At 33.2% G+C, this 14,852-nt stretch overlaps 1 protein-coding gene across 2 annotated transcripts in view; it reads left to right on the plus strand.

Annotated features, from left to right (window-relative positions):
* Positions 1 to 7,453, plus strand: part of LOC129223415 (ATP-binding cassette sub-family F member 2-like) — a 39,697-nt gene extending 32,244 nt beyond the window's left edge. For both annotated transcript variants that reach the window (XM_054858012.1, XM_054858013.1), the window contains exons 14-15: positions 1,660 to 1,863; positions 7,022 to 7,453. In XM_054858012.1, coding sequence (XP_054713987.1) covers positions 1,660 to 1,863; positions 7,022 to 7,141 — 324 coding nt within the window. In that variant the 3' untranslated portion in view covers positions 7,142 to 7,453. The remainder of the gene's footprint in view (positions 1 to 1,659; positions 1,864 to 7,021) is intronic.
* The last annotated feature ends 7,399 nt before the right edge of the window (positions 7,454 to 14,852 follow it).

The raw sequence follows: 14,852 nt of genomic DNA on the forward strand, positions 1-14,852 counted from the left end.
ATCCATTTTGCTTATTCCAGAGTAAATTACAACGAGTTTTCTCCCGACGTCTGAATATAGGTATGTGCATCGCATAATTCAAGAACGGTATGTCCCAGAAAGTTGAAGTTTGGTACGTAGACTCCTAGTGGGGTCTAGTTTTGCACATCCCCTTTTGATTCCATCCGGATGTTTCAAAAGGGTCTTTTACACCTTTTTGGGGGAAAATTATAGTTAATTTTGATACAAACTCAAGTGGTTATAATTTGGCGGACACTTGGCAATATATCGCCAGGCTTTTGGTTGATAAGTTTTGTCGCCAACTTGGCGATTTAAAAAAAAAAATCTGGTTTCAATTTGGCCACTGTTGGTGATATTTACAAATTTAACTATTGAATCACATTAAAATTGCCAATAATGGGGAAATAACATTAAGTTAGTGTAAAAGGAAGTCATGTGACACATCAGCTCGTTTTGTGAAACAGTATGCCAGTAATTCTTTTTCAATAAATAGTACCGAAAGGTTATTTAGTCGATTTACTAAGTTGAGCTTTTATACATCTGGATTCTTTTGAGGGCTGAGAAACTATGTTCCACTGATGCTGTTGTTGCAGTTATAGTTGATATTATGTTGCTAGTTGAAAAACTTCCTTAAAATGCTTATCTAAGTTAATCTTGAGCTTTGTTGGCAGATTTTCAATGAAACAGTTTTTCTATAAAAAGCTATCAATTTATTTTATAGACCATACAAATCAAAAATACTTGGATTAATTCTTCCTAAGTCTTGTAAAAGAGATATTGAAAAATTGTTCTTTGGTGAGAATGTTTCACATTTTCTGGGCTTTAGTAGTTCCAAGATAAACACCTGTTAAAAATAGAATTGAAGTATTATTAACTTTTTATTTTGAAACTATAGAACCTTGTACTAATGCAAATGTTAAAACTTGTTCAAATTCAATTGTAAATCAATTTCGCTAGATTCAGAATCTCACTTTAAAGTTTAACAAACACTTAAATCCCTGTCCTAAATGGTAACTTGCTTTATCCAGCTTCGTGAAGCAGACTTTAAAATAGGAAATTGAAAATTTGAATTTAACTGATAATTTTTTTTATATATGAGGCAGTGAGAAGCAAAGGGATGTAAGTGGCAAAATTAAAAATTTGGAGGTAACCAGTACACATGGTAGGTGAACCTCTCCTCTGTCTTGGGGCAAGAGATGGTACTAGTAGCCCTGGTAGTTGCTGCTATACAGCATGATTTAGAAAAAAAAAAATCGGTGAAAGCCTACCTAGGATGTTATCTTTAAACGCGTTTTACTCAAAACTTGAAAATGTCCACTTACATCCCTTTGCTTCTCACTGCCTCATATGATGAATACTACGCAAAATATAGACGCATATTTTTTTAATTATATAAAGCTATTCAAAAAGTAATTGAAAAATTTCATCTATATTTTGGCTAAAAAATAAGCAAACACTAGTTTGGCTGATACTTTTGAATTTTTTCTTGCCAAGTGTGATCAAAAATGTTTCTAATGTAATTCGGTTTGTTTAATTATATTATTATTATTAATTAATTGGTTTATTATTTTTTTTTGCATTTTTTTACTTACTAATGAGCTGCATTAGCTAAACTGCATGATAAATATTCATTATTCATTGCTAACTGTTTTTCAACAGATTTGTCCTATAAGGCAGCTATCTGATGGTCAACGATGTCGGGTTGTATTTGCATGGTTAGCATGGCAAGCTCCACATTTATTGCTACTTGATGAACCTACCAATCACTTGGATATGGAGACAATAGATGCTTTAGCGGAAGCTATCAATGATTTTCAAGGTGGCATGGTATTAGTTAGCCACGACTTCAGACTTATAAGTCAGGTAAATATATTTAATTCTTAGTTTTTAAATTTAATGCAGAAAGCAAGTGATATTGTTGATCATGGCTAGCATTAAGTTTCATTTGTGAACTGACAACTTTTTATATGAAATGATTGTGTATGACTTTGTTTAAAGTTAAGAAATGAAGGGGACACTAAGGAGTGCTGTCCCTCAAATTAATTTAGTTTTTATTGTAAAAATAATGCAAATGTAATGTAAATTGGTTTTGAACTATTTGTTTTTCTTTGGCGTTTTTTCCCAAACCCTAAGAGGCGAGTCACCCGCAAATTGTTTATCTCCACTACAGCACTATATAACGCTATTAACATAAATGTCCTGTCCAAAAACTTTTTGCTAATTAAATTGTGGAAAAGCAAACAATCAAGATATGTACTTAAAACTTGAATGATTGCCATTTTTTAAACCAAAAAATTTAAAAAGATATTTTTAGTATAAACTTTATTTAGGAAACGTTTTTGAGGACCCTTCGAATTCCTGCGTTTTATGCTAACTACTTCGAAGTTTTCATTTTTAGTTTTAAGTTTAAAACCTTCATCTATAACAGTCATTCAAAACATATCCAATTTTCTCACTTTTCCAACTAAACAAATCTTAAGACTCTTAACAAATGCAAATCTTCCCCTCCATTTAACATTAAAAGTGTATTTTGAAGTGGAGTTTCTGGAACTACCATTTTGAAAAATTTTGGCGGAGTGTTCCAGATTCCATTTCTTCCTTAATGTCATCTGTTGGACCTATTCTTATGGCTTAACTGAAAACCTGAAGTTCAAAGAACTGAAGCAGGTTGAAAGCAAGCCCCACTGAAAATTTGTGGAATGATCTGTCCAGGGAAAAAGAATTACAGATACATTTTAAAAGTCATAACAGTTTTATTTAAACATTTAACAGAGGGAAAACAAGAATTGTATATATCACAATACATATACCCATAATAATCTTTATTAGAAAAAATCCCCAAAATATTCATAGGAAAAATTCAAAACAAGTTTCTCGCTAAAGTTCTAAATATTATCAAAATGACTATCTAGTCCCACCTTGAGTTCATGCCAAAATTCAGTGAAGCACCATGCATAAGTTCCCCTTTTATACGTTTTATCGACTATCCGTTTTTTAAATTGATCCCTGCAAAGGCTAATACACATTGACCTATACCAATTGTATGTTTTTACTTTCTTCAAAATCCAATGTATAGAAGAAAGTATTGGATTCGTGCAAATTTTTGAATTTTGACTGATTCGAACATTTTGAGGTGTGCTGAGTCCATTTCGACCATTTTTGGAAAATGTGTGTGTCACCAGTTTTTTGTGGCCACTCTACAGCAAAAACTACCGCATGAAATCGAACGAAATTTGGTACACGTATGTGCTCCTATGTGAACTTGTGCCCGTTGATTTTTCGCGCGTATTCCTCCAAGGGGGGTGCAGCAATGGGACGTTTTTTTAGTTATGCATGCCTGCTATTCCCCTGGAAGTAACTGGTGGAATGAAACAAAATTGGTCCATACGTTACCCTTAACAGGTACAATTGCTGATTCAATTTTGGTGTCAATAGCTCAAACAGGTGTGGAGCTAGAGAACATTTTTTGTCGTCAATTGTGACTGCTGTATCTCAAGAAATAATGGACGGAATCAGACAAAAATTTATCGACAAGTAGCACTTAGAGGGTATAAGAAATGATTTTATTTTGGTGTCAACAGCTAAATGGGGGGTGACGCAATCGAACAATCTTTTTCTTCCCATTTTGTGAGTGCCATATCGCAAGAAGTAATGCTATGTTCTGGATGAAATTTGGAATAAATGTGAATCCATATGTAAACAGGCGTTGGTTCAATTTTGGCGCAAATGGCTTTCGCTCTTTGCTTCGATTTCGTGATAATTCAGACATTGGTATGGTCATCAAGTTTTTGCATGTGATTTTTTTTTGGGGGGAGTATTGCTTCCTTGTCAAGCATGGGGAAGGATCAGAATTATAAGAAAGATATAGAAGAAAGTTTCGTGATGACTACAACATACTAGTTTCATTTGTATGCTTTTTTCATACAGTCCCTTCAAAAATGCATAAATGATGCTTCACTGTACAAAAAAGTCCTGGTAAAATAACTTTAAAAGAAAGTCACACCACAGGATAATTCATTCTAAAAAGGTGGCACACACAAAACATGAAGGCGCCAATCCGCATATAGGATGCGCAGAAGAAGAGCCTTTCCTAGGGGACAGCAGTCATACCTTTTTCTCAGTAGGCCTGTCAATTTTAGACACTAGGATCCGTTCCATCTGTTGAAGAACCCACCCGAAGGAACATCCAGCCCGGCCAGACTCCTGGATGCCATCTTGTCCTCAGGTAATATCCTCCATTTTGGACTGACATCCGATTCGGCTAATACCAGCCTTCAAACGGCCCTATTCAGCCTATCATGGGCAAAAATCAACTTCAATTTTAAAACAATTTTCAAAAGCACTCAAGGCTGATTTTAGAAGAAGACCGCACTTTTGGCCGGACTAAACGAATCTTTTCTTACATATTTCAAACTACTACCACGTCCTCAGCATGGAAAATTTAGATAGGAGTTATCGCTCCCAGGTGCAAAATCTTAGCACCAAAACAACCGGCCAACAGCCGCGGGGCTGTTGGCCGGCTGGGTTAGCTTTTACTGAATGTCTTTACATCTAGAAACTCACACCTTTAAATTGAAAAAGGGGTTCCTTGAAACCCCGAAACACGTGTATTCTGTAATCTGTTTATTTGTGCTAAACAACGTTGGATATTTCCTGTTACTGTGTCAGTGTATTAACTGTAAAATTAGAACTTAAAGTACATTTTGGAAAATCATTTAATGATTCGTTTTTTTTTTTTTTCAGTAGGAGGAGTGTCCAAGGGGAGGGTTAACCCATAAAACCCTCCCCTTGGACACTCCTCTGCTTGTAATATATATCCTAAATAGTAAACTATTTTGCTGCTGTTTTAACTTGTTTCAAGAACTTTTTACCATTATAGGGTTCGTATGCTCCGGGAAAACCTGGAATTGTCAGGGAAAATGACACAGTTAAAAATGTCAGGGAAATTTCTAGTTTTGCCCCAATTTTTTTCTCAGGGAATTTTGTACAATGAGATCTAATCTTCGTTTTTATCGATGCTTCCTGAAATATATTGTAAAAGTTTTGAGGCAAAATAACTCTGGCAATAAAAAAAAGGCGACCCCAAAAAAAGAAACTTCCGTGGACGCCATTTTTGCCCCTGAACAATTCCCAAGAAAAAAACTCCTAGGGTGAACAGGAATTATGCCCAAACTCAACAGGGGAGAAGACAATTTACTGCTTCTGAAGAAAAGCATGCAGATGGTTGGGTGGATCGGGAAAATTGTTTTTATCGAAAAGTCTTTTCAGCTACGTGTGAAACGTAGTCACCATTTTTGGTCATTCATAAGATGGAAGTAGACACGATGCTTAAAAGCCTAAGTTTCCATAAACAAAGCAGAATTAGAAGCTTTCTTTAACTGCAAACAAATGAAAATAACGCAAAATGTACTGTAGATTTTTTCTTTTTTTTTTAAATTTTATTTTAAACATTTAATTTTCTTGAAAAATGGAAAATTTTGTTCTTAAAACTCATACTAATCCTCATTGCCTTGGACACAAATGTGCTGAAAACTTTTCAATTGAATTCTAGTTTCATGAAGATTTTTTATTTTTAAACTGTTTTCATTCTACAAATTTGAGAAATTATTTCTTAATTTTTGTCTTAGCCGCCATATTTGGTCATTCCCAAGATGGCAGTGCACAAGACTTTTTTAGTGCCCAAGTTTCCGAAAATGGCATTGGATGTTTATTGCAATGCAAACTATTGATAACGTAAAATGTGCCCCTTTTTTCCGGATAATTTGTAATTATTTCCTGGAAAAATGCAAAATTTTATCTCCAGAACATTTTTTTTCTAATTGGTTTAGCTTATGTGCTAAAAACTGACTATTTTGTCTTAATTGTAGTTTTTTAAGGACTATTAATTATTTATAACTACATTTATGCTACAAATTCAAAAATCTACTTATTATCTTAAATTTTTTACTTGGTTGCCATATCTGGTCGTTTGAGATGGAAGTAAACATAAATTTACAAAAACATAATTGGATGTTTATCCCTGTGAACTATTGAAAGTAAATGTGCAATTAATTATGAATTTTTAAAAATGAATTATTTTCCATAGAAGAAAATTTTCAGTATTAATGTAAGCATCCTTTATGTGCAAAAGAAAAAAACTGATGATTATTGGCATTGACCTATGATTAATGGATGTTTTTTAATTAATAATATATGCCCCTCGATGCAACAAGTTAATCATATTCATACTGAAAAATAGCTTTGTATTTTGCTCAATATGTTTTGTGTTACCTACTAGTAAGAAGATAAAATGAAGAATTGTAAAGCCCAAAAGCAGAAAAGATTGCTGTACGATTACAGCAAAATGCTAATATGCATGACATGTGGCATCAAAGAAACGCTAAAATAAGTTGAATGTACTTTGTTTTCAATAAATAGTAAACAAATAAAAAAAATTTTGAACAAAGTGTCAAAAAAAAAAAAAAAAAAAAAAAAAAGATATTTTTTTGAAATTTAAATCTAAGAGTGGAAAAGTCTCAGTTCTTACACATTGCTACTGTAAACAATTTTAAATTATTTCAAAAATATTGTTACTTAAACTTGTTACTTATTTTGAATGAAGCAAGTAACCTGGAAAACTTGGAAAAGTCAGGGACTTTTTTTTAACCATTAAGTGTATGAACACTGCATTAACTATTTTCTTTATGTAGCTATTGATTTATTATTATTACATTTTGAGACAAATATTTTCAATTTAGAAAGGTAAAGAAAATTTCCCTGCTTAATTAATTGAAGAATATTTCTTGGAACCGGCAATATTTGATTAAGTAGGGCCGACTATCTTTTTTCCTGTGCACAAATATATTCTGTAGTAAGGCTTAAAAGTTTAATTGCCAAAAATTTAAAAACATAATTGTTTGTAGTCAAATTTATGATTGAACCTAAATTTTTCTGGACTCTGTTTTATCGCTTCTTTAACTTTATTCATGTAATGACTGAATTGCTTGTGTAAATAAGATTTTTTTTTTTTTAAAAATATTAGGTGGCAAAGGAGATTTGGGTGTGTGAGAATCAGACTGTAACCAAATGGAGTGGAACAATTCAGAGCTATAAAGAACATCTACGCAAAAGAATTATGAAGGACATTGAAAATCCATTATGATTCTAAAGAATTTAACTGATTATTCCAAACCACCAATAAATTACCATGAGGAAAATTGACTGAACTTCACTTGAAAACAATACTGCCTCTTCAGTTACATTGAATTTTATTTTATTAAAATATATTTATTTCAAGTTCATTTAAATTATACATTTGTTTTAAAATAACTGGACGTCAATAACTTGAATAAAACAATTTTGTTTCGCAAAAAAACATTTCTGTATATCCTTATCTTTTCAAATGAAACCAGTTGCACTGAATTATAAAACTTTATTTTTTACCAAGTATAATAAAATTTTATTTTCAATTTCATACGTTATTATTTTATTACCCTTTTTTCATCCCACTGCTTAATAAAAAAGAATGTTGGGCGATCTGAGAGCATTAGTTCAGTATGAGTGATACTTAGGAAAATTTTGTTGTTGGGGACTGATTAAGTTAGTAGAAAAAAAGCAAGTAAATGGAGAAAACAATCATTACAATATTTATAATTAAGTAAAATGTGGAGCTGCACTCATGCATCGGTACCGATTGTTCAAAAAATGAACTATCAGCATTGGTGACCTACATCAACTTGACAAAAAATGTCCATAAAATGCCTTAAAAAATATTTAAATGCCGATGTATCCCTACTTCTCATCAGAAGAAAAAAACAGTAATTTTTCAGTGACCTATCGCTTTTTTCATTTCATAATTAAAAGTAAGCAGCCAAATTATAGATCGCTGTCAAATTTCAACATGGCAGACATTTTTTAAAAGCGTTCAAGATTTCAAAATTTTGCTCTATATTTAAAGAGGGAAACCGGTTTAGGAGGCCGAATATTTAGTGTTTTTCATGAATTATTTCAACAGGGAAGGAATAATCAGAATATGTGAACTTGGAGGATATATTATTAATCTTTTGAAGTACATTTTGTAATTTTTTGAAGTCATTTCCACCAGAAATGGAAGAGTTAGAAACTGTTGTACATGGGTGGTCACTAGTGCAATACTAATATACTAAGTATTGGTATTTTTAGCTCTTTGGCAATTTCATTTTTAGCTCTTTGGCAATTTCATTATATTGGTATTTGCTGAGGTAAAATACCGGTATTTTCGGTATTAGCTGAAGATAATAAATAGTTTTAAAGAGTTTTCAATTTAGCTTATTAGATATCTATATTAATTTTAAATGTACATTTCTTTTTCCATGATACAATACCAAAATCAATCTAATGATTTAAAATTTGGATTCAAGAGCACCAACTAATACAATATCATTAAATAAAAGCAGAAAGATAGCAAAATGAAAATTTCATTACTAGATGGTGAGATGAATCGCACTTTTGTGCGCTTATATACAGCATGTTTTTATTTTTTCCATTTCCTTGATCACTCACTTTCCCTTTTGTGAAAGTTAATTTCGATTGTATTAGTCCTATGAATTATTTATTCCAACCATCCTTTTCCGCAATATTAAATTTTTTTTTTTATTATCTCAGCTGTACTGAATTTTGACAAAAACTTTTTCTTGCTTGTACAACAAATAAGTTGTTGTCTCTGGTAGTGGTTTGTTGTTCCTGTCTTACTATTTAGTTTTATACTAGGCAAGATAATATATTGAGAAATTACATAACTAAAACTCTAAAGAATTTTGGGAAAAAAAGCGAGTGAAAGAAACAAGATAAAATGTAGTTATGTTCAAACTAAATTTCAAACCAACGATCTAATAAAAAGCAAACACAAACCTATACTGATCAACAGGAAATCGTTGAAGATTATTTTAATATTGGAAAAGTATTATCTCTCGAAGAAAAATTTCAACTGGCTAAAAATTCAAAAAATAAATAATAATCTTCTTTATCTTTACTTACACTACATCTTGTATAATTAAAAACCGAGTGTATCTATGTATCTATGTCTGAGTTACTTCTTCCAAACGCGAGTAAACTGACCATCAAACCAGCAGGGTTCGTTTAGGTGCGTACGAACCAAAACTCCTCCAATACTCCTTCATTTAAAAAATTTTTTTGAAGGGTCCTTCAAACTCCTTCATTTTGGTTTTAACTCCTTCAAAACTCCTTTTTTAGAGTTCAAGACTACATAATCTTCATCTATAACAGAAACTTAAAATACTTCGATTGACAACTAACTTCATCACAAAGGCAATTTTAATGTAATAATTTCGTGCATTTATTTTTTTCGATTTAAGAATTGATCATAGTTAATTCATAAAAGTTGAAGGTGAAAATTTTATTAGATGACTAAGACATTTCATAAGTGAAGTAAAACATGCTTAAATGGTGCTTGGCTATTTTTTCAAGTTTTATGATTATTTTTTCCTCCACCGCACTCTCAGCAGTAAAAGTCAAGTTGTCTAATTATTATTTAAATATTTAAAACTACATAAGTAAATGTACTACATTAAGTTAAAAAAAAACAATTGTTTAGTTAGTTGCAGTTATGATATTGTAAAAAGGGTCATCCACAAGTGATGTCATGCTTTGAGGAGGAGACGGGCTCATGAAATTGTGACAAGGAGAAGAGAAAGGGTGACAAATAGTGACATCTCACAGTTATTGTAACAATATGTTTGTAAAAAATATGACGTGACAAGAGAAGTTTGGGGTGAAGTGTGACACTTTGTGATAAAGGGTGCTTATGGTCAAATATATTGGAAAAAAGTGTGACGTCATTTAATACACTCCATTAGTACTCCTTCAAAATCTCATTTAACTCCTTCAAAACTCCTTCATTTTATATCTGAAATTGAGTACGAACTCTGAACAGGTATCGATAGATTCGTAATTTTCCTGTCTTTATGTTTGGCTATTAAACATAGTCCTCCAATAATAATAAGCGGAAATATCAATTAAAAACTTCATCATAAAATCCCTATTTGTTTAAGGCTTTCCTCCATTTAAATTACTATTCGGTGCTTCATCTCAACTTTCTGTAACAATACTTTTATTGAAATTTGCAGCGTGAAGAAAATCATTGAGACAAAAGATCTGTTGCCATTTTTTTCCTCATATGAACAAATAAAATTCTGGCTTTTGTTTTAAAGGCTTCTTCTATTATCGGGGGATTTAAAATGTTTACTTTGTTATTTTTCCTCAATCTGCAGCAAAATTTTACCGATTTTTTTTTTCTTTTTGTTCAAGCCTAATTGTTGAACACGCATCACTTGACAAAACTTTTATTTTCGAGCTGGACGGTGCAAAGCTGGGCGACGCAGCTAGTAAAGGTGAAAGTCTGTATGTCTGGATCTTTGTAGTTCTGGATGTCTGTTACACATATAGTGCCTAGATTGTTCGACCGATTTTCCTGAAATTTGGCACCGATTTAGTTGGTCGCATAGGGGTGAGCACTAGGGTTGGTCGAAAAAAGGATGTTTTCAAGAAGCGACTTCTAATAGCAAAAAAAAGTTGTGTACTGCCGTCCTAAACATGGGAAAAATAATTTAAAAAATTAATATTTATTTCTTCAGATCGCGCATTGGCCACAAAGTTTGAAAAAAAGGTAAAAATTAGTCAATTTTCAAACAATTTTAAAAAATTTCAAATGTCCAAAATTTTTGTTCTAATCCCGTTTAAATGTTCCCTTTTAATAGTCTTTCAATATACCTTAGAAAATATGTACATTTCTTTATATTTTTTAGTTCGCGCAAAAGTTAAACTTACATGAAATCTAATAACTTACGATGTTTAAACGTAAAGCCAAAAGGCTAAGTTCCGTAAGTCAGTCAACAATATTACTTGCTTATACAAGCAGAGATAATGCCACACAGTGGAAGTTGCAGAATTAATGTCAATGTGAAGAAATGAACATTGGAAACTTGTTTAAAATCTTACCAAAAATTTATTGGCCCATTGAAACTAAAATAAATAAATAAACTAACAAAAAGGGTTAATAAAAATAAACCCTGGTCATAAGCGGAGGTGGAGTTCGCAACTCCCCAACACCTACCGAACCTAACTCTCACGAGGCTGACAATGGAAACTCGACGTTAAATCCCGGTTATCACAAATTTGCCATTTCAACTGCGCTTGCGCGCGGACTTAGCTGATTTCGAAACTCTTGCTCAAACTAATGAAAAACATTTAAATTTGTTAATATGAGAAGAACAGATAAAAATTAGAAATTACAAAGCTTTCTTTGATTTAGTTTTTACGCCTCGGTAAAGATTGAGTTTTGCGTCTTAATTATTAATGGATTCGGAGTCTGATTTTTCTATCAAAGGCCCTTTTCAGGGCCAAATTTTTAACCTCAGAAGAGCGTACTCGATCTGCAGCATCACTTCCAATATAAAGCCGAACCCTCAACCTAAATACAAATGTATAATACTAAGCTTTTTACGCCTAACGTAAAATATCCGAAAAAGACGGATATTTGTAATATTCCGATCATTTTTGAAGTACGTAACGTGTTTTACGTTTACGTTAAATAAATATTTCCTAACCAATAAATATTGGGGTGTAATTTTTCTCTTTTCTTTATAAAGATTTTCAGTTATTCATATCCATAGTTTCATATAATGTATCCCTAAGTTGCTGTGAAAATACTCGAATCGCATTCATTAATTTGTTGGGACTCGAGCACAGTCTAAATATAAACAAGCAACACGAAATCTTAAAACAGAAAGCCCAAAAAGCTAAGTCCGTGCGCAAGCGCAGTTGAAATGGCAAATTTGTGATAACCGGGATTTAACGTCGAGTACAATGGAATCGTTCACGATTTATACTTGCCGCATTTGCATACGTTTTAGGACGTTCGGATAAATCTGCAACGGTCTACCATTGACGTCACAGCTACGTTGACTTATGATGTCATCAGAATGGGTGGAGCTACGTTTTCTTCTGCGGTCTCTGAAATAAGCGGATTTTCGTTGCGTTTCATGCACGAATACAGCTATTTTTTTTTTTAACTTATTCTTTTCCTTCCTTTTCTTTTACTTTTGTAAATCATACGACAATGATATGACACCTATTACTTCCGCAGGAAATAAGAGCATGTGCACGGGTGCAAGGAGGTGTTCTTATACCTCACGTCTTTTGGAAAAAAATCAAAAAACAATTTTCAAATGACATTTTTTGTATCTATTTTTTTACTAGTTATTTATAAGAAATTTTTTAAAAATAAATTTTAGGGGCATTCTTACAACCCTTGACTTATAAAAATTAAATTGGATTAGGAAACATATTGAAAAATAGCAAAATACCTTAAAGAACTAACTGCAAAATACATCACGATAAGTATTATTCCTTCTCATATGTCAACTCGAATCCGGCAAGAAAGTGCCGCCCCCCCCACCCGATTTTAAAAAATAAAATTACATCAATTATAAAAACAAAAATGATTTAATATTTTTTAAATATTTTTAAAGATGTTTCAATGGTTATTAATACTATAAATAAGGAAGTTAGTAAAAATTACTGCATTTTCAGCGAAGGGCAAATATAAAAGTACAAAAATACTGTGATCAGAAAAATGTAACTTATAAACTGAATAATTAAATAGAAATACGTCTTAGAAGTCTTAGTTAGAAGTCTTAGACTTAAGATTTAAGTTAAATTAATAAATAATTAATCACATAATTTTTAAAAATTGAAAAATCAATAAATAATTAAATAAATAAAAATTAACTTGAATTTTGGCAACCCGAATTGAAATTATTTTTTTCGCAATCACGCGTGTGTGTATGTAGGCGTGTATGGGGGGGTAGCCGTGTGTGTGTGTATGTGTGAGTCTATCTGCAGGCATGTGTGTGTGTGCAGGCGTATGTGTACGAAGGACGGTGCTCGCTGGAGGAGCAGCATGGGGGGGGGGTGGCCAAGGTGGAGTCCCTCCAAAAATCCAATGGTGGTGACAGAAATGAAATCAAAGGACGGACGGACGCCGAAAACGGTCAAAAGAGAACAATAAGCAAATTCGCAATTGCTGAATTAGAAAAAATGTCGAATAAAAAAAGTTTATGCTTTTTTTTTTGAGCAATCACGGTTGTTTTTTGTTTTTACTTGACAATAGTTGATTTCCTTTCATTTTATTTTTCTATGCTTATTATGCAAACTTCTTTGGTGCATGAGCCTCCATGTGCGTGTCCATTCTCCTCGTTGGTGGCGTCCATGTACTCTGGTCCACGGGCCTCCGCTAGTATGTCCCTTCCCTTGGATGGTAGCGTCTATGCACATCGAAATCGAATTATTTAATAATGACCTGGACCTTTTCGACTTTAAACAATTCTTTTTACGCAAAAACAGAATCCAGCACATAACATCCAGTATCCAGCCCCTGGCATTCATTTGAATTTTGACTTCTTGAATTCAAATTACTTTGCGGTGAATTCCATTAGTAGGAACAAGAAACCCTTCGAGTAGGGTCCTACCGCAATTCCTGATTGTGAAAACCTAATTTGAGAATAAAAGATCTCAAAATTCAAACCATTTTTTTTTTCGGGGAGGGGAAAAGGGACACATTGGTCATATAATGGATTTATAGCTATTAGAATCGAATGATTTTCCAATTGGCCACATTCTATGACTGTATGGAAGCCCTATTATTTTTGCTACAGAATTCTATATGGTTACACCCCTTTGCAATTAATTCTGCCGGTGTCCATGCATGCGTTCTTTTGAAATTTTTCAAAGACAATTTATCTTTCAACATAAATTAAATATTATATCAACTATTTAACAAACACGAAATATCTACGACCGGCTGGCATTGAACCCGAGACCCTTCGGTTGCGAATCCGACAACACTTTGGCGATCAGGTCACCACGATCCCAGGTAAACAATACATGGAACTTTGCATGTTCTTAACATGTGGCCATGATGGCCTGATCGGTAGAGCGTTGGACTCGCAACTGCAGGGTCGCGGGTTCGATGCAGTCGGTAGGAGATCCTCCGTGTACGCTAATGGTGACAGGTTCACGTTTAATCAATCGTGATTACGAAGACCTCCAAGTTTCCATTCCATATCAATATCTCCGAGGGTGCTGGATCAGGGATTGCCCGGTTCATGGTCTGGATCAAGAAACTAAACTGTCTTCAGGGTCCCATCCGAACAATTAAATCATGTGTAAGCGGTAGGTAGGGGGACCCTGGATTGTAGGCGTAAGCGGTAGGTACGGGGCACCCTGGAGTGTAGGCTAGTGTTATTTAATCTTTTGACTACGGAGGTAACGCTGATTTTCATTTACAATTTTATTCATTTAAAAAACATATTCCTAGCTTTATATCCTCGAAATAAAAATCTACAAAACTTAGTATGAACTAATATTTGGCACTAGGGTGCAAAAATCAGACGTGCCGGTCAGCCAAACAAGGAGCCCCTAGTGTTTAGATTCCAAGCACGCTTGGTATTCATTTTATCGACCCATAGAAGAAATGAAAGGCCCAGTTGACCGTGCCCATCCTTGGCATCGAACCCGCGTCTACGGCGTAGCGAAAAGAGCATGGGCCTCTTATTCAAATTATCCTAGTTTATTCCTTAAAGTAATACAAAAAACTGAAACTTGGTCAAAAGAAATCATTTAAAGGAGGTAGGATACCTGAGCACAAATGCATTAAACTTCATCAATGTATATTTTCCGTTTTAATCCATACCTCTGTTTCCTTTTATTCCTCATTAGAAATAATTTGGATTTTGTATGATAATAATGCACCCCCTCCTGCCCTTCCGTTTTCATTGTTTTTTCGTCAGCCGTTTTATTTTACGGACTTTTAAAAC

The sequence above is a fragment of the Uloborus diversus genome, chromosome 5 (assembly GCF_026930045.1).
Source record: "Uloborus diversus isolate 005 chromosome 5, Udiv.v.3.1, whole genome shotgun sequence".
NCBI lineage: Eukaryota > Metazoa > Arthropoda > Arachnida > Araneae > Uloboridae > Uloborus > Uloborus diversus.